The 27,654-nt window shown below is 52.0% G+C and overlaps 1 protein-coding gene across 2 annotated transcripts in view; it reads left to right on the top strand.

Annotated features, from left to right (window-relative positions):
• kcp (kielin cysteine rich BMP regulator) overlaps nt 1-27,654 on the top strand; it is a 209,490-nt gene that overhangs the window by 144,988 nt on the left and 36,848 nt on the right. For both annotated transcript variants that reach the window (XM_086010530.1, XM_086010531.1), the window contains exons 36-41: nt 772-862; nt 8,013-8,095; nt 11,392-11,565; nt 14,610-14,789; nt 26,424-26,688; nt 26,998-27,080. In XM_086010530.1, coding sequence (XP_085866656.1) covers nt 772-862; nt 8,013-8,095; nt 11,392-11,565; nt 14,610-14,789; nt 26,424-26,688; nt 26,998-27,080 — 876 coding nt within the window. The remainder of the gene's footprint in view (nt 1-771; nt 863-8,012; nt 8,096-11,391; nt 11,566-14,609; nt 14,790-26,423; nt 26,689-26,997; nt 27,081-27,654) is intronic.

Raw genomic sequence — 27,654 nt, 5'->3', positions numbered from 1 at the left:
CCTCTCCCACTCTCCCTCTCCCACCCTTCCCCCCCACCCTTCACCTTCCCCCTCCCTTCCCCCCCCTCCCCCACCCATCCTTCTCCTCCTCCACCTCCCACCGTCACCCCTCCCTGGCCCACCCATCCCCTCCCTCCACCCTTCCCTCTCCCTCCACCCTCCCCTCACTCCACCCTCCCCTCACTCCACCCTCCCCCACTATCCCTCCACCTCCCACCGGCACCCCTCCGCGACCCACCCATCCCCTCACTCCACCCTCCCTCACTCCACCCTCCCTCACTCCACCCTCCCCTCCCTAACCCTCGCCCATCCTCCATCCCTCCCCTCACCCACCATTCACCATTCTCCCTCCCCTACTCTCCCTCACCCACCCTTCCCCCCACCCTTCACCTTCCCCCTCCCTTACCCCCCTCCCCCACCCATCCTTCTCCTCCTCCACCTCCCACCGTCACCCCTCCCTGGCCCACCCATCCCCTCCCTCCACCCTTCCCTCTCCCTCCACCCCTCCCCCACTATCCCTCCACCTCCCACCGGCACCCCTCCGCGGCCCACCCATCCCCTCCCTCCACCCTTCCCTCTCCCACTCCCTCCACTCTCCCTCACCCTCCCCTCACTCCACCCTCCCCCCACCCTCCCCTTCCCCCCCTATCCTCACCCCACCACCACCCTCACCCTCTTTCTCCTCCCTCCGCCCAACAATCCGACGGTGTTTGCTGACGCTCTGTGGAGCCCCTCATTCCAGTTATTCCCATGCTGTGTGTTGTGTTGCAGATGGGCTCGGTGCAGTGTGTGAGGAAGTTGTGTGCCCCAGCTCCCTGCCCCCATCCCATCACCGGACCCTGTGACTGCCCCCAGTGTGACGGTAAGTGTAAATCTCCATCACAGTCTGATGCTCTGAACTTGATTACTGGGTACCATTCTGGTCACCGAATCATGAGAAAGACATCCGGATATTGGAGAGGGTGAACTGAGGGGCAGTGAACCCGCAAGCTGAGTTAGACCAGGGATTCAGCGGGAAATGAGCTGGGAATGAGCTAGGTATGAGTGGGATTGAGCAGCAGAGTTATACGGAGCGACTGTGGAATCTGGGAATGTTTACACTGGGAAGAGGAGGCTTGGGCTGATCGAAGTGAAGGACTCAAGATACTAAAGGGTGTCGACAAATTAAATATGATTAAGAATAGGCTCCTTCAGTGCTGTATAATTCTATGATTCTATGTTAAACAAAGTTACAGATTGTACAACGGGCATTTCCACAGCAGGCCCCAGCCGCGACTCAGTGGTAGCATCTGACCTCGGAGTCAGAAGGTCTAATTAAAGCCCATGGGATTAAAGGGACAGTGGCTGTGTTGATACGTAATTGGCTAAGGGGCAGAAAGCAGAGAGTAGTGGTGAACAGTTGTTTTTCAGACTGGAGTGAAGTATACAGTGGTGTCCCCCAGGGGCCGGTGTTGGGACCACTGCTCTTTTTGATATATATGAATGACCTAGACTTGGGTATACAGGGCATAATTTCAAAGTTTGCAGATGAAAAGAAACTTGGAAGTGTAATAAACAATGAGGAGGATAGTAACAGACTTCAGGAAACATAGAAACATAGAAGATAGGAGCAGGAGTAGGCCATTCGGCCACTCGAGCCTGCTCCACCATTCAATGCGATCATGGCTGATCATCCAAATTCAGTACCCTGTCCCTGCTTTCTCCCCATACCCCTTGATCCCTTTAGCCTTAAGAAATATATCCAACTCCTTCTTGAATATATTTAATGAATTGGCCTCTACTGCCTTCTGTGGTAGAGAATTCCACAGGTTCACCACTCTCTGGGTGAAGAAATTCCTCCTCATTTCTGTCCTAAATGGCCTACCCCTTATCCTTAGACTGTGACCCCTGGTTCTGGACTCCCCGACCATCGGGAACATCCTTCCTGCATCTAGTCTGTCCAGTCCTGTCAGAATTTTATAAGTTTCAATGAGATCCCCTCTCATTCTTCTAAACTCCAGCGAGTATAAGCCCAATCGACCCAACCTCTCCTCATACGTCATTCCTGCCATCACAGGTATCAGCCTGATGAATCTTCGCTGAACTCCTTCCATGGCAAGAACATCCTTCCTCAGATAAAGCGACCAAAACTGCACACAATACTCAAGATGTGGTCTCACCAAGGCCCTGTACAACTGCAGCAAGACATCCTTGTTCCTGTACTCAAACCCTCTCGTTACGAAGGCCAACATACCATTTGCCTTCTTAACCGCCTGCTGCACCTGCATGCTTACCTTCAGCGACTGGTGTACAAGGACACCCAAGTTTCGTTGCACTTCCCCTTCTCCCAATCTATTGCCATTCAGATAATAATCTGCCTTCCTGTTTTTGACACCAAAGTGGATAACCTCGCATTTATCCACGTTATATTGCATCTGCCATGCTTCTGCCCAATCACCCAACCTGTCCAAATCATCCTGGAGTTTCTCAGCATCCTCCTCACAGCACACACGCCCACCCAGCTTTGTGTCGCCTGCAAACTTGGAGCTATTATATCTAGTTCCCTTGTCTAGATCATTAATATATATTGTGAATAACTGGGGTCCAAGGACCGATCCCTGAGGTACCCCACTAGTCACTGCCTGCCACTCGGAAAAAGACCCGTTTATTCCAACTCTTTGCTTTCTGTCTGCCAACCAGTTCTCTATCCAAGTCAATACCTTGCCCCCAATCCCATGTGCCTTAACTTTACACGCTAATCTCTTATGCGGGACCTTATCGAAAGCCTTTTGAAAGTCCAAATACACCACATCCACTGGTTCTCCCTTATCTATTTTACCAGTTACATCCTCAAAAAATTCCAGTAGATTAGTCAAGCACGATTTACCTTTTGTAAATCCATGTTGACTTTGTCCGATCCTGTCACCGTTTTCCAAGTGCTCTGCTATTACATCTTTTATAATGGACTCTAGCATTTTCCCCACTACCGATGTCAGGCTTACCGGTCTGTAATTCCCCGCTTTCTCTCTACCACCTTTTTTGAATAGTGGGGTAACATTAGCTACCTTCCAATCCATGGGTACTGTTCCAGATTCCATCGAAGGAGGACATAGACAGACTGGTGAAATGGGCAGACACATGGCAGATGAAATTTAACGCAGAGAAGTGTGAAGTGATATATTTTGATAGGAAGAATGAGGAGAGGCAATAGAAACTAAATGGTACAATTTTAAAGGGTGTGCAGGAACAGTGAGACCTGAGGGTGTAAGTACACAAGTCTTTGAAGGTGGCAGGACAAGTTAATGAAGCTGTTAAAAAGGAATACGGAATCCTTGACTTTATAAATAGAGGAACAGACTACAAAAGCAAGGAAGTTTTGCAAAACCTTTAAAATCACTGGTTAGGCCCCAGCTGGACAATTGTGTCCAATTCTGGGCACCACACTTTAGGAAGGATGCCAAGCCCTTAGGGTGCAGAGGAGATTTACTGGAATGATACCAGGGATGAGAGACTTCAGATACTTAGTGACTGGAAAAGCTGGGTTGTTCTCCTTAGAGCAGAGAAGGTTAAGGGGAGATTTCATAGAGGTGTTCAAAATATGAAAGGTTTTGATGGAGAAACTGTTTCCGCTGGCAGGAGGGTCGGTAACCAGAGGACACAGATTGAAGGTAATCTGCAAAAAAAACCAGAGGAGAGATAGGAGAATTTTTTTTATGCAGCAAGTTGTTGCGATCTGGAATGCACTGCCTGAAAAGGTGGTGGAAGCAGTTTCAATAGTAACATTCAAAAGGGAATTTGATAAATATTTGAACAGGAAACATTTGGAGAAAGAGCAGGGGAGAGGGACTAATTGTATAGCTCTACAGGCACGATGGGCCGAATGGCTCCTGTGCTGTATCATTCAGTGGTTCTAAGAAAGTCTTGGGTTCAAGCCCCACTCCATAGGCATGAGCACATAATCCAGGCTGACACTCCAGTGCAGTACTGAGGGAGTGCTGCACTGTCGGAGGGGCAGGACTGAGGGAGTGCTGCACTGTCGGAGGGGCAGTACTGAGGGAGTGCTGCACTGTCGGAGGGGCAGTACTGAGGGAGTGCTGCACTGTCGGAGGGGCAGTACTGAGGGAGTGCTGCACTGTCGGAGGGGCAGTACTGAGGGAGTGCTGCACTGTCGGAAGAGCGGTACTGAGGGAGTGCTGCACTGTCGGAGGGGCAGTACTGAGGGAGTGCTGCACTGTCGGAGGGGCAGGACTGAGGGAGTGCTGCACTGTCGGAAGAGCAGTACTGAGGGAATGCTGCACTGTTGGACAGGCAGTACTGAGGGAGTGCTGCACTGTCGGAGGGGCAGTACTGAGGGAGTGCTGCACTGTCGGAGGGGCAGTACTGAAGGAATGCTGCACTGTTGGACGGCCAGTACTGAGGGAGTGCTGCACTGTCGGAGGAGCAGTACTGAGTGAGTGCTGCACTATCGGAGGGGCAGTACTGAGGGAGTGCTGCACTGTCGGAAGAGCAGTACTGAGGGAATGCTGCACTGTCGGACGGGCAGTACTGAGGGAGTGCTGCACTTTCGGAGGGGCAGTACTGAGGGAGTGCAGCACTGTCAGAGGGGCAGTACTGAGAGAGCACTGTACTGCTGGGGCAATACTGAGGGAGTGCTGCACTGTCGGAGGGGCAGTACTGAGGGAGCGCTGCAATGTCGGAGATGCCATCTTTTGGATGAGACATTAAACCAAGGGCCCATCTGCCTTCTCAGGTGGACGTAAAGATCCCACGGCACTATTTGGAGAAGAGCTGGGGAATTTTCCCCGGTGTCCTGGCCAATATTTATCCCTCAACCAACACCACTAAAACACATTGGCCTAGAAATTCAGTATAGCCACATTCGGGGCGCTACAGTCGGGCGGCCGCTAAAGTTTGCGCCCGGCGCAAGTTCGCGCTACCTTCGCCGATATTCAGTCGCATCGCCCCATGAGGTTGCTGCTGCGCTAAAACAGGCGATGCACGACTATCATTAGGCGCTGAGCCGGCGGTCCGGGGCGATACCCCCGAGGGCGGGCGCAGTGCAGGTGCGGCGAGTTGCTGATTGACGGCAGACACTCTGGCGCCGGTCAGCTCTTAAAGGGGGAGGGTGGACTTGTCTGGCTGCCATGCCCTGCGCACTGCAGCCCTGAAGCAAGGCCTGACCAATGCTGGTTCATCAGTTCTACGCCCTGGACCATGGGGAAGCCCGCTATTCTTCCAAATCCCATTGTACGCTCTTGCTGCTTGTCCAGGGTCATGGGGAAGGAGATGTACTGACGTCTCCTTCTGAAAAGGGCATTGTTCACCTGTCGGATGCAGCAATGTACCGCGAACTGGGAGATGTTGGCAATGTCCCCAGTAGCGGATTGGAAGGAGCCGGTGGCATAGAAGTTGAGAGCCACCGTCACCTTCACTGCCACCGACAGAGACGTCCTGCTCCTCAGCTGTGGCTGCAGATCTCTGCGAAGCAGGTGGCAGATCTCAGTGACCACCTCCCTTCTGAATCACAGCCTCCGAACACACTGCTCCTCAGACATGTTCAGATATGAGAACTGCTGGCGGTATACCCTGGGTGGGTAAGGCCTCCTGTGCCGACACCTGTTGGCCCTTCTCTGTCTGGCCGTGACTGGCACTCTCTCACGGCGTCTCTGATCCCTTTGAATGCAATGCAGAAAGCCAACGTTTCCACCCATTGTAGCCCCCATTACAGTATATGTGGCGACTCAAGGCTATGGCACTGAAAGTGAAATCCAAGTGCAAAGCTCTGGCCTGAAGCCAGAAGTACCTGTGCGAGCGCTGAGTCAAAGCAGAAAGCTCTCTGCCTTTGTCTCTCACACAGAAGGATTGGCACAAAATGGCTGTCACTTATAATGCAGGAGGAGTCCCCTTTAAATAGCGCCCCCCGCACCCCGCAGCGACTGGGAACCGTTCCCCTCTACCAGTCGCTGGGGGCGCCAGGCGCAAAGAAGGGCGGCGCCACTGAAGTTCCGGTTTGGGGCGCACAAAGGGCGTTGCACGATGAAATGACGTCAGGATCTGTGCGCGCAGCTGAGCGCGCGCAAAGACTTTGCGCCGACGCTAAATCTCTAGTGAAGTTGGGGAGAGGCGCAGATCGCGCTACGCCTGGCCGCTAGCCGCCTAGCGCCCAACATCTCCTCCTCCTAAGGCGCTGGCGCAAGCAACTGAATTTCTAAGCCATTATCTGGTCATTATCACATTGCTGTTTGTGGGAACTTGCTGTGCACAAATTGGCTGCCGTGTTTCCTACATTACAACAGTGAATACACTTAAAAGTGCTTAATTGGCTGTAAAGAGCTTTGGGAAGTCTTGAGGTCGTGAATGGCGTTATAGAAATGCAAGTGGAATGCAAGCGCTAATGGAATGTTAGCCTTTATAAGTAGAGGGCTAGAATATAAAGGGGAGGAAGTTTTGCTACAGCTATACAAAACTCTGGTTAGACCAGATCTGGACACTGTGCACAGTTCTGGGCACCACACCTTATAAAGGACATATTGGCCTTGGAAGGAGTGCAGAGCAGATTCACCAGAATGTTACCAGGGCTCTAGGGTTAGATTATGAGGATAGTTTACATAAACTAGGCTTGAATTCCCTGGAATATAGAAGGTTAAGGGGTCATTTGATTGAGGTTTTGAAAGTAATTGATAGGGTAGTTGGAGAAAGTAATTGGGGGAATCTAGGACAAGGGGACGTAACCTTAAAGTCAGAGCCAGGCTATTCAGGTGAGAAGTTATGAAACACTTCTTCCCACAAAGGGTGGTAGAAGTGTGGAGCTCTCTCCCACGGGATACGGTAGCATCGTGGTTATGTTACTGGCCTAGTAATCCAGAGGCCCGGATTATTCATCCACAGCAGCTGTGGGAATTTAAATTCAGTTAATTAAATAAATCTGGAATAAAAAGCTAGTATCAGTAATGGTGACCATGAAACTATCGGATTGTCGTAAAAACCCATCTGGTTCACTAATGTCCTTTAGGGAAGGAAATCTGCCATCCTGTGACTCCAGACCCACAGCAATGTGGTTAACTCTTAACTCTAAAATGGCCTAACAAGCCACTCAGTTGTATCAAACCACTATGACAAAGTCAGTACTGTGGGAGTACCTTCACCACACGGACTGCAGCGGTTCAAGAAGGCAGCTCACCACCACCTTCTCAAGGGCAATTAGGGATGGGCAATAAATGCCGGCTTTGCCAGTGACACCCACATCCCATGAACGAATATTTAAAAAAAAGCAGTTGATGCTAGCTCAATTAGTAATTTTAAATCTGAGATCGATAGATTTTTGCTAGCCATGGGTATTAAGGGATATGGAGCCAAGGGGGGGGGGGGGGGGGTGGATGGAGTTAAGATACTGATCAGCCACAATCTCATTGAATGGCGGAACAGGCTGGAGGGGCTGAATGGCCTCCTCCTGTTCCTACGTCTTTCTTTCTTTGCAAATTTTGAAGAGGGATGGTGAAGCAACAGTATAGATTGAAGTACTTCATACAGGTAGTGGTGAACATGTGGAGAGTACTGTGCACTGAACACTGGGCCGTGACTGGATCAGCAGATTCACAACAGAGTTGGGTAAATTCCTGGTGAAATGTTTAATCGAGGGAATGAGAGATTTTGTGGGAAGTGCGATTTCTAAGACATTGTCCGCCCAGAGGGATCACAGGGTTTATCTCCTGCCCTCTAAATTCCTGTGTTCATCTCGTCAAGGGTCTGTGCTCATGCTGCAATGCTGGAGGGAGGGTTAGGTGTTGTATATCCCCCAGCTCATGCAGTTAATGGTCCACAGCCCCCAATCGCTGATATTTTCTCTACCCTGGTTACCCCTTACCCTGCTGCCCCCTGCTGGCTCTGGCTTTTACCACTGTGCAGTTTCAGGGGCAATGGCCGCTCTCTACTACCCCACACGAGGGGCAATTCTTCAGCCACAAAGTGTCCTATGGTACACACAACTGGCGGCCGTCCTTTGATTAGTTACCTCCTTCCCTTTCTTTTCGCAGGTTGTCATTTTCAGGGTGAAAATTATGCGGAAGAAGCAACATTCCCTGCTCCAAAAGGGAAATGTGAGGAGTGCCGATGCCGGGTAAGATCCTCATGGTCTGATTCAATCTTCAGCAGAAAAATTCATTGTTGCTGTAAATACATTTGGGACTATTCGTGCCAGTAACTGTATACTGCAGTACTGAGGGAGCGCTGCACTGTCAGAGGGGCAGTACTGAGGGAGAGCTGCACTGTTGGAGGGGCAGTACTGAGGGAGTACTGCACTGTCAGAGGGGCAGTACTGAGGGAGTACTGCACTGTCAGAGGGGCAGTACTGAGGGAGAGCTGCACTGTCGGAGGGGCAGTACTGAGGGAGAGCTGCACTGTTGGAGGGGGAGTACTGAGGGAGTACTGCACTGTCAGAGGGGCAGTACTGAGGGAGAGCTGCACTGTCGGAGGGGCAGTACTGAGGGAGCGCTGCACTGTCGGAGGGGCAGTACTAAGGGAGCGCTGCACTGTCGGAGGGGCAGTACTAAGGGAGCGCTGCACTGTCGGAGGGGCAGTACTGAGGGAGCACTGCACTGTCGGAGGGGCAGTACTGAGGGAGAGCTGCACTGTCGGAGTGGCGGTACTAAGGGAGTGCTGCACTGTCGGAGGGGCAGCACTGAGGGAGCGCTGCACTGTCAGGGTCAGTACTGAGGGAGAGCAGCAGTGTCGGAGGGTCAGTACTGAGGGAGTGCTGCACTGTCGGAGGGGTCGTACTGAGGGAGAGCTGCACTGTCGGAGGGGCAGTACTGAGGGAGCGCTGCACTGTCGGAGGGGCAGTACTGAGGGATTGCTGCACTGTCGGAGGGTTGGTACTGAGGGAGTACTGCACTGTCGGAAGGGCAGTACTGAGGAAGTGCTGCACTGTCGGAGGGTTGGTACTGAGGGAGTACTGCACTGTTGGAGGGTCAGAACTGAGACAGTGCTGCACTGTCAGAGGGGCAGTACTGAGGCAGTGCTGCATTGTCGGAGGGGCAGTACTGAAGCAGTGCTGCACTGTCAGAGGGGCAGTACTGAGGCAGTGCTGCATTGTCGGAGGGGCAGTACTGAAGCAGTGCTGCACTGTCAGGGGCAATACTGATGAAGTGCTGCACTGTCGGAGGTGTCGCCTTTCAGATGAGACATTAAACCAAGGACCCATCTGCCCTCTCAGGTGGATGTAAAAGATGCCATTTCAGTATTTGAAGAAGAGCAGGGGAGTTCTCCTGGCGTCCTGGCCCTCAAGCAACACCATCCAAAACTGGTTATTTCTGCCCTCTGCTGTTGGTGGGATTTTACTGTGTTGCCTACATAATATTAGGGACTGCACTTGTAAACAAATTCACTGTATGTGAAACTTCTGGGGATGAGCTGCCACATAAATGGAAGTTCTTTGAGTGTTCCGGTCGGCTGCATTTTAACAATTGGCAGCAAGTGGGTGAGATTCGATGAGGGATGAACTCTGATCAGCCAATCCCCCTCTTCACATCAGTTATGTTCTTCTGTTTACACTCAAACATACAAAGAATGACAGACAATTAAAGACCCTCTGGTCCATCGAGCCTGTCCCACACACTTGCGATACCTTGTGTATCACAATATATACACTCTCCGCCTCTCCCGAAACCATGTGATCTCCTGGGAGAGGCGAAAAGCCAGATAAGAAACCCAGGCCAATTTGGGGGGAAAAAAATCTGGGAAATTCCTCTCTGACCAATAGGTGATCAAAACTAGTCCAGGAGATCGCTCTGGCCCTGAATTCCCTGCAGTACCCACCTACTGTAAGAGGTGATGCCTCCCCCAACCAGAAACAAGTCCAGCTCGCCCTTGAAGGAATTCAGCGAATCAGCAACCACTACTCGAGACGGCAACCTGTCCCAGAGGTCCATCATTCTCTGGGAAAAGAACCACCTCCTGACACCTAACCTGAGTGACCCCTGGTCCTCCCTAACCTATTTAATTGGAACAAACTGTCAACTGTAACGCATTCTATTCCCTTCATCATCTTATAAACCTCAATCAGATCACCCCTAAGCCTACGCTTCTCTAAAGTGTAGACTCCCAACTCTTTTAGCCTATCTTGATAACTAAGATGCTTTAAACTGGGAATTAGTCGAGTGGCCCTCCTCTGCAACCTCTCCAAAGCCTCAATATCACCCACCACGTGAGGAGACCAACACTGGACACAGTATTCCAAGTGCAGCCTGACCAAGGTTTTGTACAAGGACAAAATAGTATGCCTCGTCTTGTACTCAATTGTCCTATGGATACACCCCAAAACCCTATTCGCTCTAGCTGTCACTTCACGGCATTGCTCATGTACCTTTAGAGATGAATGCACTAGAATGCTCAAATCTCTTTCTATCTCCACCTTCTTTAATGCTTTTCCCTGAAGGGTGTATGAATATTGAACATTTGCCCTGCCCAAGTGCATAACACTGCACTTATCCAAGTTATACATCATTTGCCAGTCATGAGCCCAATATCCCAACACATTAAGATCCGCCTGAAGCAGACGAGCATTGTCTACAGTTACAAAACTCGCCTAGCTCATAGAATCATCTGCAAATTAGATCGTGGCCCCAACACCTACATCCAGATCATTAATAAAAATAGTAAAGAGCAACAGTCCCAACATCGATCCTTCCATTTGTTCCTGTCATTATCGTATACTGGGTCAGTGATGGTTTAATTAGCAATGGGTCCCTGATGGTTGGGTGGGCATTGGGTGCAGTGATGGTTGGGTGGGCACTGGGTGCAGTGATGGTTGGGTAGGCACTGGGTGCAGTGATGGTTGGGTGGGCACTGGGTGCAGTGATGGTTTAATTAGCACTGGGTGCAGTGATGGTTGGCTGGGCACTGGGTGCAGTGATGGTTGGATGGGCACTGGGTGCAGTGATGGTTGGCTGGGCACTGGGTGCAGTGATGGTTGGGTGGGCACTGGGTGCAGTGATGGTTGGATGGGCACTGGGTGCAGTGATGGTTGGGTGGGCACTGGGTGCAGTGATGGTTGGGTGGGCACTGGGTGCAGTGATGGTTGTGTGGGCACTGGGTGCAGTGATGGTTGATGGGCACCGGGTGCAGTGATGGTTGGGTGGGCACCGGGTGCAGTGATGGTTGATGGGCACCGGGTGCAGTGATGGTTGGGTGGGCTCCGGGTGCAGTGATGGTTGGGTGGGCTCCGGGTGCAGTGATGGTTGGGTGGGCTCCGGGTGCAGTGATGGTTGATGGGCACTGGGTGCAGTGATGGTTGGGTGGGCTCCGGGTGCAGTGATGGTTGGGTGGGCACCGGGTGCAGTGATGGTTGGGTTGACACATGCCATTATGATAGATGGGCACTGGGTACAATAATGTTTCATTTTTCTTCCACTTTAGAAGGGACAAGTGATCTGTGACAGCAAACGGTGCAGAAAAGTGTCTTGTCCCCACCCGGGGATCAACCTCTGCGGCTGCCCGGTGTGTGAGGGCTGTCGATACAGTGAGAGAGATTGTAAAAATGGTGAAAAGTTCCCAGACCCAAGCAACAAATGTAACCGCTGCACCTGTCTGGTAAGGTATTTTAACACCATGCGGGTCTGGTCAGTGGGTCCCATCTACCCACAATGTGTTTTGTTTCTCTAACTGTGAGATGGGTGGAATAACTCTGACCAGCTTCATCATATGTATATAGGGCGTGTCAGGCCACAATAGATTATAAAACTGGCAACATCTCTTGAGGCTAGAGTCGGTGAACCAGTTGGGTTTTTACCACAATTGGTAATTTTTATGGTGATTTTTCCTGGTGCCAGCACACAAATTACCTGATTAATTGACTTCACTTTCACAACTTGCCTGGTGGGATTTGAACTCGCGACCTCTGGGCTCCTGGTCCATTAGGTGCGCGTACATTGAAATAATGGAATCAGACACGACAACAAGCGACATGGCGACAGGATTCCCTCCTGAAATCTCGGCTTGTCTTTCTGTTCCTGGCTCTCTGCCCAGTCCCTTCACCCTCTGCACATGACTGATTCCTGCAGTTCTACTGGTCAATCCATTTGGGAATGAATACTTCAAACATTCCTGAGGTTAAGTACAAACTCTAATCTAAAACTTAACAGTCAAAGGAAAGTCCAGAGTGAAACTTCAAAACAATTAATGCCCTGAAGATCAGAATCGCACAGTAGTGCAGGAGAAGGGTGGAAGTGCCCTCGAGTAATCCCTCTGAGAATCCCAGACAGGCTGCATTACATCGAATTATTCAGTATTAACTATGCCGGTGTTTATGCTCCACATGAACCTCCTCCCACTCTATTTACTTCAACTCACCCTAACTCACCCTATCAGTATAACATTCCATTTCTTTCCCCTTCCTGTGTTTATCCAGCTTCCCCTTAAATACATCTATTGTATTCGCCTCAACCACTCCCTGTGGCAGCGAGTTCCACATTCTAACCATTCTCTCTAGGTAAAGAAGTTTCTCCTGAATTCCCTATTGGATTTATTAGTGACTATCTTATATTTATGGTCCCTAGTTTTGGACTCCCCACAAGTGGAAACATCTTCTCTACATTTACCCTGTCAAACCCCTTCAGAATTTTAAAGACCTCTATAAGGTCACCCCTCAGTCTTCCCTTTTCTAAAGAAAAGAGCCCCAGCCTGTTCAATCTTAACTGATAGTTATAACCACTTGGTTCTGGTATCATCTTTATAAATCTTCTTTAAACCTTCACCAGTGCTTCTATATCCTTTTTATAATATTGTAGGAATTAACGAATTCCTACGAATAACTGAGATCGACACCAGAGAACAATTAAAGAGGTCTTTACTCAACGGAGATGCCACGAGGACTGCCTGTGCAGCCCCGTGGTTTGCGACGTGACGTCATCGCGTTTTCCCGCGCTCTTAAAGGGGCCACGCCCCGTACATGCAAACTCTATATACAAAACACAGTAATGCCTAACACAATGGTACAGGTTTAGGCTGGTGTTAGAACACCGTTAAAGAGAATTATATACAGTTAGCCAGAGTCATTCAGTGGTTCTGCCACAATATGGAGACCAGAACTGTGCACAGTACTCCAAGTGTAGTCTAACCAAGGTTCGATACAAGTTTAACATAACTACTCTGCTTTTATAATCTATTCTTCTAGAAGTGACCTTGAGCTGGTTCCATTGGTCTTTGTGCCGAAGGTGACCACTGTTCATGTTGCTCTCCTACCCATCCTTCACTAACGTCCTGTAGATGCCCATCCAGTGTGTTGCTCGAGGAACGCTGCTCCCTGGGGTGATTGGGTGCAGGTCTGTCCCTGCGATTCCCCGCATAGGAAGTTCCTGATCTCAGTCAAGATGCCAGGGACAGTGGCTGTGGACACCAGGAATTCCACCACAGGATGAGGGGAAAACCTCAATTCTACTGATGAGTTCTCTGTGGATAAGACCTACTGTATGGGAGCTGGCACTGCCTCTGCCTCTGAGCAACATGCCCATGGCTTCTATCAGAGGAGAGCAAGAGAACGAGAGCGAACAGCCTGTAATCCCAGCTCACCCACAGCCAGAGAGAGCTGTGATTGGAGGCCCAAGAAGAGATGTGCTCGATTACTAGATGTTGGGCACTGTTACTCAGTCTCACACCCAATACGTTAAAGAATCAGGCTGCATATATTTTTATGAGTGGCAGTGAACAGCACATGGGGCAACTCTACTGTGAGACAATCATTAGTTGTATTGAATTCAGCGTGAAAGGTTGGTCGAAAGTCATTGAGTGTGATGTCTGACATGAATCTTGTCATTCATGTGGAAATGACTTATGAAATGATACTGGGCGGCCTGCTGGTGGCGCTGTCCAGGGCGAGTATAAATACTCGGGCATGGGCCCAGCTTGCTCAGGACATTCTTTAACAGGAACTAGTGAAGGACACAACTAGATCTCCATGTTGAAAAACTGTTGATTAAAGCCTTGTTTAATACTTAGACCAAGTGCCTGGTAGTTTTCTTACGTCAATGTCGATTTGATTTTTTTTTAATTAATTGTCGGAATGTGGGCGTCACTAGCAAGGCCGGCATTTATTGCCCATCCCTAGTTGCCCTTTGAGAAGGTGGTGGTGAGCCGCTTTCTTGAACCACTGCAGTCCGTGTGGTGAAGGTACTCCCACAGTGCTGTTAGGTAGGGAGTTCCAGGGTTTGACCCAGCGACGATGAAGGAACGGCCGATATATGTCCAAGTCGAGATGGTGTGTGACTTGAAGGGGAATTTGGAGATAATGGTGTTCCCATGCACCTGCTGCCCTTGCTGGAGGTCGCGGGTTTGATTGATTTGGGTGATTAACGAGTGATGTTCTTGGAACTTGCCTGTCGGTGAGTTTCTCGGAAGCCTCTGCCCTTCACCTGCCCTATCCTGGGTCCATTTCCAAGGGATGATTGTATGGAATCAAAAGTGTCAATGGGCCACTCCTGATTTCACAGTGTGGACATTGGAATGGCGGCCCCTTGGCACTGCTGCTTTTGATGCTATTTCTATATCGAACACCTATCGCCAGCTTCTCACTTTGTGTTGTGGGCTTCTCAGATAATTGAACTCAGGATTGTAACGGCAGTGCTGGTGCTTTATTCCAGAATGGTGGAGTTACTTGCGAGTTGATGCCCTGCCCGCCTATCACATGTCAGAATCCAGTGACCCCTCGCGGTGAATGTTGCCCACAGTGTACCGGGATCTGTAATTACCTTGGTCGAGTGTACGAGAGTGGAGCCACCTTCAACTCCCCCTCAGAGAAGTGCTCAAAGTGCACCTGCCTGGTAAGTAACTACATTCGGATGGTCAGGGACAGGAGGAAACCATCAGCTCAAAAAACCCTGACCCCACCAACCCAATGAACCCCAATGAAGCCCCTACCCCACCAGCCCAACAAACCCCAACCTTACCAACCCAACGAACCCCAAACCTGACCCCACGAGCACAACAAACCCCAACCCAATCAGCCCAATGAACCCCAACCCCACCAGCCCAAAAAAAACCAACCCCACCAGCCCAACAAACCCCAACCCTGACCCCACCAGCCCAACGAACCACAACCCCACCAGCCCAACGAACCACAACCCCACCAGCCCAAAAACCACAACCCCACCAGCCCAATGAACACCAGCCCTACCAGCCCAACAAACCCCAGCCCTACCAGCCCAACAAACACCAACCCCACCAGCCCAATGAACCCCAGCCCAACAAACCCCAACCCCACCAGCCCAATAAACCCTAACCCCAACGAACCCTAAACCCGACCCCACCAGCCCAACGAACCCCAACCCTGACCCCACCAGCCCAACGAACCCCAAACCCAACCCCATCAGCCCAATGAACCGCAACCCTGAGCCCACCAGCCCAACGAACCCCAAACCCGACCCCACCAGTACAACAAACCCCAGGAGGATGCAGAGAAACTCCAATATGATTTCGACAGGTTGGGTGATTGGGCAGATGCATGGCAAATGCAGTATAATGTGGATAAATGTGAGGTTATCCACTTCGGTGGCAAAAACCGGAAGACAGATTATTATCTGAATGGCAATAGATTGGGAAAAGGGGAAGTGCAACGAGACCTGGGTGTCCTTGTGCACCAGTCGCTGAAGGTAAGCATGCAGGTGCAGCAGGCGGTTAAGAAGGCAAATGGTATGTTGGTCTTCATAGCGAGAGGATTCGAGTACAGGAGCAAGGATGTCTTGCTGCAGTTGTACAGGGCCTTGGTGAGACCGCACCTTGAGTATTGTGTGCAGTTTTGGTCAGCTTATCTGAGGAAGGATGTTCTTGCCATGGAGAGAGTGCAGCGAAGATTCACCAGACTGATACCTGGGATGGCAGGAATGACGTATGAGGAGAGATTGAGTCAATTAGGCTTATATTCGCTAGAGCTGAGAAGAATGAGAGGGGATCTCATTGAAACTTATAAAATTCTAACAGGACTAGACAGACTAGATGCAGGAAGGATGTTCCCGATGGTCGGGGAGTCCAGAACCAGCAGTCGCAGTCTAAGGATAAGGGGTAAGCCATTTAGGACTGAGATGAGGAGGAATTTTTTCACCCAGAGAGAGTTGAACCTCTGGAATTATCTACCACACAAGGCAGTTGAGGCCAATTCATTAAATATATTCAAGAAGGAGTTAGATATATTTCTTAAGGCTAAAGGGATCAAGGGATATGGGGAGAAAGCAGGGACAGGGTACTGACTTTGGATGATCAGCCATGATCTCATTAAATGGCGGAACAGGTTCGAGGGGCCGAATGGCCTACTCCTGCTCCTATCTTCTATGTTTCTATGAACCCCAACCCTGACCCCATCAGCCTAACGAACCCCAACCCTGACCCCATCAGCCTAACGAACCCCAACCCTGACCCCACCAGCCCAATGAACCCCAACCCTGACCCCACCAGCCTAACGAACCCCAACCCTGACCCCAACAGCCTAACGAACCCCAACCCTGACCCCACCAGCCCAATGAACCCCAACCCTGACCCCACCAGCCTAACGAACCCCAACCCTGACCCCATCAGCCTAACGAACCCCAACCCTGACCCCATCAGCCCAATGAACCCCAACCCTGACCCCACCAGCCTAACGAACCCCAGCCCTGACCCCATCAGCCTAACGAACCCCAACCCTGAGCCATCAGCCTAACGAACCCCAACCCTGACCCCATCAGCCTAACGAACCCCAACCCTGTCCCCACCAGCCTAATGAACCCGAACCCTGACCCCACCAGCCTAACGAACCCCAACCCTGACCCCATCAGCCTAACGAACCCCAACCCTGACCCCATCAGCCTAACGAACCCCAACCCTGACCCCATCAGCCCAATGAACCCCAACCCTGACCCCATCAGCCCAATGAACCCCAACCCTGACCCCATCAGCCCAATGAACCGCAACCCTGACCCCACCAGCCTAACGAACCCCAACCCTGACCCCATCAGCCCAATGAACCCCAACCCTGACCCCATCAGCCCAATGAACCGCAACCCTGACCCCACCAGCCTAACGAACCCCAAACCTGACCCCATCAGCCCAATGAACCCCAACCCTGACCCCACCAGCCTAACGAACCCCAACCCTGACCCCACCAGCCTAACGAACCCCAACCCTGACCCCATCAGCCCAATGAACCCCAACCCTGACCCGACCAGCCCAATGAACCCCAACCCTGACCCCACCAGCCTAACGAACCGCAACCCTGACCCCACCAGCCCAATGAACCCCAACCCTGACCCCATCAGCCCAATGAACCGCAACCCTGACCCCATCAGCCCAATGAACCGCAACCCTGACCCCACCAGCCCAATGAACCGCAACCCTGACCCCATCAGCCCAATGAACCCCAACCCTGACCCCATCAGCCCAATGAACCCCAACCCTGACCCCACCAGCCCAATGAACCGCAACCCTGACCCCACCAGCCTAACGAACTGCAACCCTGACCCCACCAGCCCAATGAACCGCAACCGTGACCCCACCAGCCCAATGAACCCCAACCCTGACCCCATCAGCCTAACGAACCCCAACCCTGACCCCAGCAGCCCAATGAACCGCAACCCTGACCCCAGCAGCCCAATGAACCGCAACCCTGACCCCATCAGCCCAATGAACCGCAACCCTGACCCCACCAACCCAATGAACCCCAACCCTGACCCCACCAGCCCAACGAACCCCAACCCTGACCCCACCAGCCTAACGAACCCCAACCCTGACCCCACCAGCCCAATGAACCCCAACCCTGACCCCACCAGCCTAACGAACCCCAACCCTGACCCCACCAGCCCAATGAACCCCAACCCTGACCCCACCAGCCTAACGAACCCCAACCCTGACCCCACCAGCCCAATGAACCCCAACCCTGACCCCATCAGCCCAATGAACCGCAACCCTGACCCCATCAGCCCAATGAACCCTAACCCTGACCCCACCAGCCCAATGAACCCCAACCCTGACCCCAGCAGCCCAATGAACCCCAACCCTGACCCCACCAGCCCAACGAACCCCAACCCTGACCCCATCAGCCCATCACCTCAGGAGCTAATGTAACCCCACTATTTAAAAAAGGTGGTAGAGAGAAAATGGGGAATTATAGACCGGTAAGTCTGACATCGGTAGTGGGAAAAATGCTAGAGTCCATTACAATAGATGTAATAGCAGAGCACCTGGAAAACAGTGACAGGATCGGACAAAGTCAACATGGATTTACAAAAGGTAAATCATGCTTGACTAATCTACTGGAATTTTTTGAGGATGTAACTGGTAGAATAGATATGGGAGAACCAGTGGATGTGGTGTATTTGGACTTTCAGAAGGCTTTCGATAAGGTCCCGCATAAGAGATTAGCGTGCAAAGTTAAAGCACACAGGATTGGGGGTAAGGTACTGTCTTGGACAGAGAATTGGTTGGCAGACAGGAAGCAAAGAGTTGGAATAAACGGGTCTTTTTCCGAATGGCAGGCAGTGACTAATGGGGTACCGCAGGGATCGGTGCTAGGACCCCAGCTATTAACAATATATATTAATGATCTAGACGAGGGAACTAGATGTAATATCTCCAAGTTTGCAGATGACACAAAGCTGGGTGGGCGTGTGTGCTGTGAGGAGGATGCAGAGAAACTCCAGTATGATTTGGACAGATTGGGTGATTGGGCAGATGCATGGCAAATGCAGTATAATGTGGATAAATGTGAGGTTATCCACTTCGGTGGCAAAAACAGGAAGACATATTATTATCTGAATGGCAATAGATTGGGAAAAGGGGAAGTGCAACGAGACCTGGGTGTCCTTGTGCACCAGTCGCTGAAGGTAAGCATGCAGGTGCAGCAGGTGGTTAAGAAGGCAAATGATATGTTGGCCTTCATAGCGAGAGGATTCGAGTACAGGAGCAAGGATGCCTTGCTGCAGTTGTACAGGGCCTTGGTGAGACCACACCTTGAGTATTGTGTGCAGTTTTGGTCGCCTTATCTGAGGAAGGATGTTCTTGCCATGGAGGGAGTGCTGCGAAGATTCACCAGACTGATACCTGGGATGGCAGGAATGACGTATGAAGAGAGATTGGGTCGATTAGGCTTATATTCGCTAGAGTTTAGAAGAATGAGAGGGGATCTCATTGAAACTTATAAAATTCTAACAGGACTAGACAGACTAGATGCAGGAAGGATGTTCCCGATGGCGGGGGAGTCCAGAACCAGGGGTCACAGACTAAGGATAAGGGGTAAGCCATTTAGGACTGAGATGAGGAGGAATTTCTTCACCCAGAGAGTGGTGAACCTGTGGAATTCTCTACCACACAAGGCAGTTGAGGCCAATTCATTAAATACATTCAAGAAGGAGTTAGATATATTTCTTAAGGCTCAAGGGATATGGGGAGAAAGCAGGGACAGGGTACTGAATTTGGATGATCAGCCATGACCTCATTAAATGGCGGAACAGGCTCGAGGGGCCGAATGGCCTACTCCTCCTCCTATCTTCTATGTTTCTATGAACCCCACCGTGACCCCATCAGCCCAATGAACCCCAACCCTGACCCCACCAGCCTAACGAACCCCAACCCTGACCCCATCAGCCCAATGAACCTGAACCCTGACCCCACCAGCCTAACGAACCCCAACCCTGACCCCACCAGCCTAACGAACCCCAACCCTGACCCCATCAGCCCAACGAACCCCAACCCTGACCCCATCAGCCCAACGAACCCCAACCCCGACCCCATCAGCCCAACGAACCCCAACCCCACCAGCCCAACGAACCCCAACCCCACCAGCCCAACCCTGACCCCATCAGCCCAATGAACCCGAACCCTGACCCCACCAGCCTAACGAACCCCAACCCTGACCCCACCAGCCTAACGAACCCCAACCCTGACCCCATCAGCCCAATGAACCCGAACCCTGACCCCATCAGCCTAACGAACCCCAACCCTGACCCCATCAGCCCAATGAACCCGAACCCTGACCCCACCAGCCCAACGAACCCCAACCCTGACCCCATCAGCCCAATGAACCCGAACCCTGACCCCACCAGCCCAACGAACCCCAACCCTGACCCCATCAGCCCAACGAACCCCAACCCCGACCCCACCAGCCCAACGAACCCCAACCCCACCAGCCCAACCCTGACCCCATCAGCCCAACGAACCCCAACCCCACCAGCCCAACATATCCCAATCTCAATCCCAAATACACACCTTCAGCCCAACCCCACCTACCCACTGTACGATTATCATGGATTAGTTGTTTTTTGAATACTTGCTTTACTCTCATAACCATCAGTATCTTATAATCATCAGTAATGGATTTATAATCAGATGTAAGAATTAAATATGAAAGTCTGTAATCATCAACAATATGCAATGGTAACCTGGATTATGTATAATACGTAACCCTTTTTCTTATGCTTAAGTTTGTGAGTCTCTGAGTAAGCTGTAACCAAACAACCTGGGGTGAGAAAGAGATTGCCACGGTCGAATGGACTGCAGTTAGTCTGGGAACCAAGGTTAGCTGCAGTTGTCATTGTGCTGGAATGTTACAACATCTGCAGTGAACTAAAAACAAAGTCCAAGAGCAAGGGTCATATCTCAACCTATGGAGACATGTTCCTTTTGTATTGCCATAACTACCCCAGATATGAGTCTTGATGGTCAAAAACAGATGATGTAAGGGTGTCATAAGACGAAAAACCTGCATAAGCCAGGGTAGTACGAACGTGGCATCTTTATGATTGGATTTTGGGTTTGGGTGTCAGCGAGTGATTGGTTCAGGAGGACTCCATGGCCTAGAAATTCGGTGGCCTGCGCCACCAGTTAGCGCCCAAAGAGGGCACTTAGTGGTTTTAGTGCCACTGGCCACGCCTCCCGCGAAATTTAGCGGGGCACTAATGGCGGCATTAGCCTGTAGCGCTGCGCCGCCACCGATGACTTCATCGGTGTGCGCAGCGCCCTGCTACCGCCCCGATCGCGATATTTGGTCGCGCCGGTCGCAAATTGCGACCGGTTCAGGAGGGCCTACCTGCGGCGGTAGTGGCGCTAATTAACGGGGAGGTGCGGGGCGGCCATTTTTTTCGCTGGCTGCCTGCTAGCACCTCCTCGCGCCGCCATCCCGGGCCTCCTGATCTCCCCGCCCCCCCCCCCGGGCAGTGCCAGCTGTCTCCCAAGAGCCCGGCACTTCTCCTCAGTGCCAGGCTCTTTTGCCGGCACTCGCGATCGGAGATCACGCTGGTGCAGGCCCCTCCCCTTTAAGAAGGGGAGGAAGGCCTGCAGTACCGCAGCGCGCCGTGCCGCAGCGTGTGGCGCTGCGGCACATTGCGCTGCGATATTCAGTTGCAGCGCCCCAAGACGGATGCGGGCCACCTTGAGCAGTGCCCCGCTTCCATTTGGGGCGCAGAAACTGAATATCGCGCTGGCGCAAGCGGCTCCTTCCGGGGTGGGACTTCTGGCGCCCAGGCGAGACTGGCGCCCCAATGGGGTGCCACCGAATTTTTAGCCCCATAGGTTTTGAATGAGAGTAAGGGTATAAGAAGGGGGTCTTAACAGCCACAAATTGTAGAAGATTTCAGGAGTAGGAGATTTCAGGAAGAATCAAGGAGACACCCAGGAGATGAGGAGAGATGAGAGACAAGAGACACAGGGTGCAGATTACTCACGGCTACGGCTTCTAGTCAGAGTAAAGTGCTAATATAAGTCTCAATTATACTCTGTAAACTGCTGCTTGAATACTGTAATGTATTAAGTCTTGCTTGTGCTGAATAAAGTTAAATCAATACGGGTCAACCTCAAATCATTTGGAACCAGGGTCCCTCAGGAATCTTATACCACATTCTCACCATATCCTTTGATCCCACCTACACAGAGTGTACTGTGGAAGGAGATTGAATGGGTGGGTAGGATCCATGTTGGCTAGTGTATACATGGGTTGTGGAAGGATGGTGATTGATGGGCGAGAGTGTACATGGGATGGGGAAGGATGGTGATTGATGGGGAGAGTGTACATGGGATGGGGGAGGATGGTGATTGATGGGCAAGAGTGTACATGGGATGGGGAAGGATGGTGATTGATGGGCGAGAGTGTACATGGGATGGGGAAGGATGGTGATTGATGGGCGAGAGTGTACATGGGATGGGGAAGGATGGTGATTGATGGGCGAGAGTGTACATGGGATGGGGAAGGATGGTGATTGATGGGCGAGAGTGTACATGGGATGGGGAAGGATGGTGATTGATGGGCGAGAGTGTACATGGGATGTGGGAGGATGGTGATTGATGGGCGAGAGTGTACATGGGATGTGGGAGGATGGTGATTGATGGGCGAGAGTGTACATGGGATGGGGGAGGATGGTGATTGATGGGCGAGAGTGTACATGGGATGGGGGAGGATGGTGATTGATGGGCGAGAGTGTACATGGGATGGGGGAGGATGGTGATTGATGGGCGAGAGTGTACATGGGATGGGGAGGATGGTGATTGATGGGCGAGAGTGTACATGGGATGGGGGAGGATGGTGATTGATGGGGGAGAGTGTACATGGGATGGGGGAGGATGGTGATTGATGGGCGAGAGTGTACATGGGATGGGGGAGGATGGAGATTGATGGGGGAGAGTGTACATGGGATGGGGGAGGATGGAGATTGATGGGCGAGAGTGTACATGGGATGGGGAGGATGGTGATTGATGGGGTAAGAACATAAGAAATAGGAGCAGGAGTAGACCATACAGTCCCTCGAGCCTGCTCCGCCATTCAATAAGATCATGGCTGAGCTCCTACATCAACTCCACTTTCCCGTCCTATCCCCATATCCCTCGATTCCCTTACTGCCCAAAAATCTATCGATCTCAGTCTTGAATATACTCAACGACTGAGCATCCACAGCCCTCTGGGGTAGAGAATTCCAAAGACTCATAACCCTCTGAGTGAAGAAATTTCTCCTCATCTCAGTCCTAAATGGCCGAACCCTGATCCTGAGACTATGACCCCTAGTTCTAGACTCCCCAGCCAGGGGAAACAGCCTCTCAGCATCTACCCTGTCAAGCCCTCTAAGAATTTTATACGTTTCAATGAATCACCTCTCATTCTTCTAAACGCCAGAGAATATAAGCACATTCTACTCAATCTCTCCTCATACGACAATCCTCTCATCCCAGGAATCATTCTTGTGAACCTTCATTGCACCCCACTATCCTTCCTTTGGTAAGGAGACCAAAACTGTACACATTACTCCAGGTGTGATCTCACCAAAGCCCTATATAATTGCAGCAAGACTTCCTTACTCTTATACTCCAACCCCCTGCAATAAAGGCTATCATTTGCCTTTCTAATTGCTTGCTGTAACTGCATGCTAACTTTCTGTGATTCATGTACAAGGACCCCCAAATTCCTCGGATTACCAACATTTACTAGTCTAAATATTCTGCTTTCCATTCTTTCTACTAAAGTGGATAATATCACATTTCCCCACATTTGCCACCTTCTTGCCCAATCACTTAATCAGTCTATATGCCTTTGCAGCCACTTTATATCCTCCTCACAGCTTATTTTCCAACCAGCACAGATGGATACATTAAACTCGGTCCCCTCATCTAAGACATTGATATAGATAGTAAATAGCTGAGGCCCAAGCACTGATTCTTGCAGTAGACTGTGGGAGGATGGTGATTGATGGGATAGAGTGTACAGGGGCTGTGTGAGGAGCTGGGTTGATGGGCTGAGTGTACAGGGGCTGTGTGAGGAGCTGGGTTCATGGGCTGAGTGTACAGGGGCTGTGTGAGGAGCTGGGTTGATGGGCTGAGTGTACAGGGGCTGTGTGAGGAGCTGGGTTGATGGGCTGAGTGTACAGGGGCTGTGTGAGGAGCTGGGTTAATGGGCTGAGTGTACAGGGGCTGTGTGAGGAGCTGGGTTGATGGGTAGAGTGTACAGGGGCTGTGTGAGGAGCTGGGTTGATGGGCTGAGTGTACAGGGGCTGTGTGAGGAGCTGGGTTGATGGGCTGAGTGTACAGGGGCTGTGTGAGGAGCTGGGTTGATGGGCTGAGTGTACAGGGGCTGTGTGAGGAGCTGGGTTGATGGGCTGAGTGTACAGGGGCTGTGTGAGGAGCTGGGTTGATGGGCTGAGTGTACAGGGGCTGTGTGAGAAGCTGGGTTGATGGGCTGAGTGTACAGGGGCTGTGTGAGGAGCTGGGTTGATGGGCTGAGTGTACAGGGGCTGTGTGAGGAGCTAGGTTCATGGGCTGAGTGTACAGGGGCTGTGTGAGGAGCTGGGTTCATGGGCTGAGTGTACAGGGGCTGTGTGAGGAGCTAGGTTCATGGGCTGAGTGTACAGGGGCTGTGTGAGGAGCTGGGTTCATGGGCTGAGTGTACAGGGGCTGTGTGAGGAGCTGGGTTGATGGGCTGAGTACAGGGGCTGTGTGAGGAGCTGGGTTCATGGGCTGAGTGCACAGGGGCTGTGTGAGGAGCTGGGTTCATGGGCTGAGTGTACAGGGGCTGTGTGAGGAGCTGGGTTGATGGGCTGAGTGTACAGGGGCTGTGTGAGGAGCTGGGTTCATGGGCTGAGTGTACAGGGGCTGTGTGAGGAGCTGGGTTGATGGGCTGAGTGTACAGGGGCTGTGTGAGGAGCTGGGTTGATGGGTAGAGTGTACAGGGGCTGTGTGAGGAGCTGGGTTGATGGGCTGAGTGTACAGGGGCTGTGTGAGGAGCTGGGTTAATGGGCTGAGTGTACAGGGGCTGTGTGAGGAGCTGGGTTGATGGGCTGAGTGTACAGGGGCTGTGTGAGGAGCTGGGTTGATGGGTAGAGTGTACAGGGGCTGTGTGAGGAGCTGGGTTGATGGGTAGAGTGTACAGGGGCTGTGTGAGGAGCTGGGTTGACGGGGTAGAGTGTACAGGGGCTGTGTGAGGAGCTGGGTTGATGGGGCTGAGTGTACAGGGGCTGTGTGAGGAGCTGGGTTGATGGGCTGAGTGTACAGGGGCTGTGTGAGGAGCTGGGTTCATGGGCTGAGTGTACAGGGGCTGTGTGAGGAGCTGGGTTCATGGGCTGAGTGTACAGGGGCTGTGTGAGGAGCTGGGTTGATGGGCTGAGTGTACAGGGGCTGTGTGAGGAGCTGGGTTGACGGGGTAGAGTGTACAGGGGCTGTGTGAGGAGCTGGGTTGATGGGCTGGGTGTACAGGGGCTGTGTGAGGAGCTGGGTTGATGGGCTGGGTGTACAGGGGCTGTGTGAGGAGCTGGGTTGATGGGGTAGAATGCACAGGGGCTGTGTGAGGAGCTGGGTTGATGGGCTGAGTGTCCAGGGGCTGTGTGAGGAGCTGGGTTGATGGGCTGAGTGTACAGGGGCTGTGTGAGGAGCTAGGTTCATGGGGTAGAGTGTACAGGGGCTGTGTGAGGAGCTGGGTTGATGGGCTGAGTGTACAGGGGCGGTGTGAGGAGCTGGGTTGATGGGCTGAGTGTACAGGGGCTGTGTGAGGAGCTAGGTTCATGGGGTAGAGTGTACAGGGGCTGTGTGAGGAGCTGGGTTGATGGGCTGAGTGTACAGGGGCTGTGTGAGGAGCTGGGTTGATGGGCTGAGTGTACAGGGGCTGTGTGAGGAGCTGGGTTGATGGGCTGAGTGTACAGGGGCTGTGTGAGGAGCTGGGTTGATGGGCTGAGTGTACAGGGGCTGTGTGAGGAGCTGGGTTGATGGGTAGAGTGTACAGGGGCTGTGTGAGGAGCTGGGTTGATGGGCTGAGTGTACAGGGGCTGTGTGAGAAGCTGGGTTGATGGGGTAGAGTGTACAGGGGCTGTGTGAGAAGCTGGGTTGACGGGGTAGAGTGTACAGGGGCTGTGTGAGGAGCTGGGTTGACGGGGTAGAGTGTACAGGGGCTGTGTGAGGAGCTGGGTTGATGGGCTGAGTGTACAGGGGCTGTGTGAGGAGCTGGGTTGATGGGCTGAGTGTACAGGGGCTGTGTGAGGAGCTGGGTTGATGGGCTGAGTGTACAGGGGCTGTGTGAGGAGCTGGGTTGATGGGGCTGAGTGTACAGGGGCTGTGTGAGGAGCTGGGTTGATGGGCTGAGTGTACAGGGGCTGTGTGAGAAGCTGGGTTGATGGGGTAGAGTGTACAGGGGCTGTGTGAGAAGCTGGGTTGACGGGGTAGAGTGTACAGGGGCTGTGTGAGGAGCTGGGTTGATGGGGCTGAGTGTACAGGGGCTGTGTGAGGAGCTGGGTTGATGGGCTGAGTGTACAGGGGCTGTGTGAGGAGCTGGGTTGATGGGCTGAGTGTACAGGGGCTGTGTGAGGAGCTGGGTTGATGGGGCTGAGTGTACAGGGGCTGTGTGAGGAGTTGGGTTGATGGGGTAGAATGCACAGGGGCTGTGTGAGGAGCTGGGTTGATGGGCCGAGTGGGCTGTTGTGGTTCGGTACTTTGTTCTGTTATTCACCCTGCTGTTCTGTCCTCAGGCTGAGGTGGTGAGCTGCTGGCAGAGGCCGTGCTCCAAGCAGTGCACTCACCCGGTCCCCAGCACCGCCTGTTGCCCCGTCTGCAATCGCTGTTCCTTCGAGGGCCTGGAATACAAAAACCGAGAAAACTTCTTCCCTTTGTCCGACCCCTGTAAGCGCTGCAGTTGCCTCGATGGAAATGTGTTGTGCTTGGAGGTTGTGTGTCCTCAGGTAACCTGCTCGAAGCCGATTACCAGTCCGAGCCAGTGCTGCCCGGAGTGCCCAGGTATGTGCCACCCTTACAGAGTACGGGGACAAACACTCTCGGGTAGAAATAGGGATGAGTTGCGCACATTTATCATAAAACAGGCGCAAAGCAGACCAATTTAGCAGTGGGACACCCTGCCCTAATCTGTGTAGGCATTGGCCCATTTGATCAATACATGGGGCCATTTTTGTAGGCGTTAGACCCCCTTATATATGTAAATTACATATGTAAATTAAGGACCTGGCACCTGCAGAAGGACCCTTTTGTCGGTGGTGAGCAGGTTGGCTTCTGGATCCTGTCTGACTGTGTCTCTCTGCCCTTCCGCAGTCTGTATCCATCTCGGCAAGCACTATGTGGGAGGATCACACTGGGTTTCAGCAGCGAACCCCTGCCACACATGTGTGTGTACGGTGAGTAACCAATTAACGTAGATCAGAATGGCGGGTCCCTGGAATCAGCTAATAGTTATCATCAGGCAGGGGCAGCAGTGAGGGAGGTACAATGGGACTCAGGAGGGAGGGGAAGTTCAGCCAGGGGTCCTGCTCCTCATTCCTGCTGGAAAGTAAGTGAGTGAGGTTACATCAGAGGCCAGGATCCAGCTTATAGAATCGGAGAATCTTCTCCAGCACAGAAGGAGGCCATCCGCCCCATCGTCCCTGTGCCCTCTTTGAAAGACCTCTCCCCTCAGTCCCTATTATGGATTCTTCCGTCCCCCGCGGTTTCTGGTCCAACCTCACCCTTTGTTCCTTTAGTGATGATTTTAAATTTACCTGCTTCCTGTTACCTACTCATTGATCAGTGGAAATTGTTTATCCCATTTATCTTACCGAAATTTCTCAGACTATTCAACAATATATCAGATCGCTTCTTAATCTACCCTGTTGTAGTAAAGAGTCTCTCCAGAAACACTGGGGTTTAACTGTGATGCTCCCCATGTGTAAATTGCCTCCCAATTCTCACTTGCATGAGCAAATTATCTGGGCA

This window comes from Somniosus microcephalus, chromosome 17, assembly GCF_052327205.1.
Source record: "Somniosus microcephalus isolate GS21.2 chromosome 17, FLI_Smic_1.0, whole genome shotgun sequence".
Classification (NCBI taxonomy): Eukaryota; Metazoa; Chordata; class Chondrichthyes; order Squaliformes; family Somniosidae; genus Somniosus; species Somniosus microcephalus.
The sequence above is the reverse complement of the archived record's forward strand: the minus strand, read 5'-3'. Positions and strand labels throughout refer to the sequence as shown.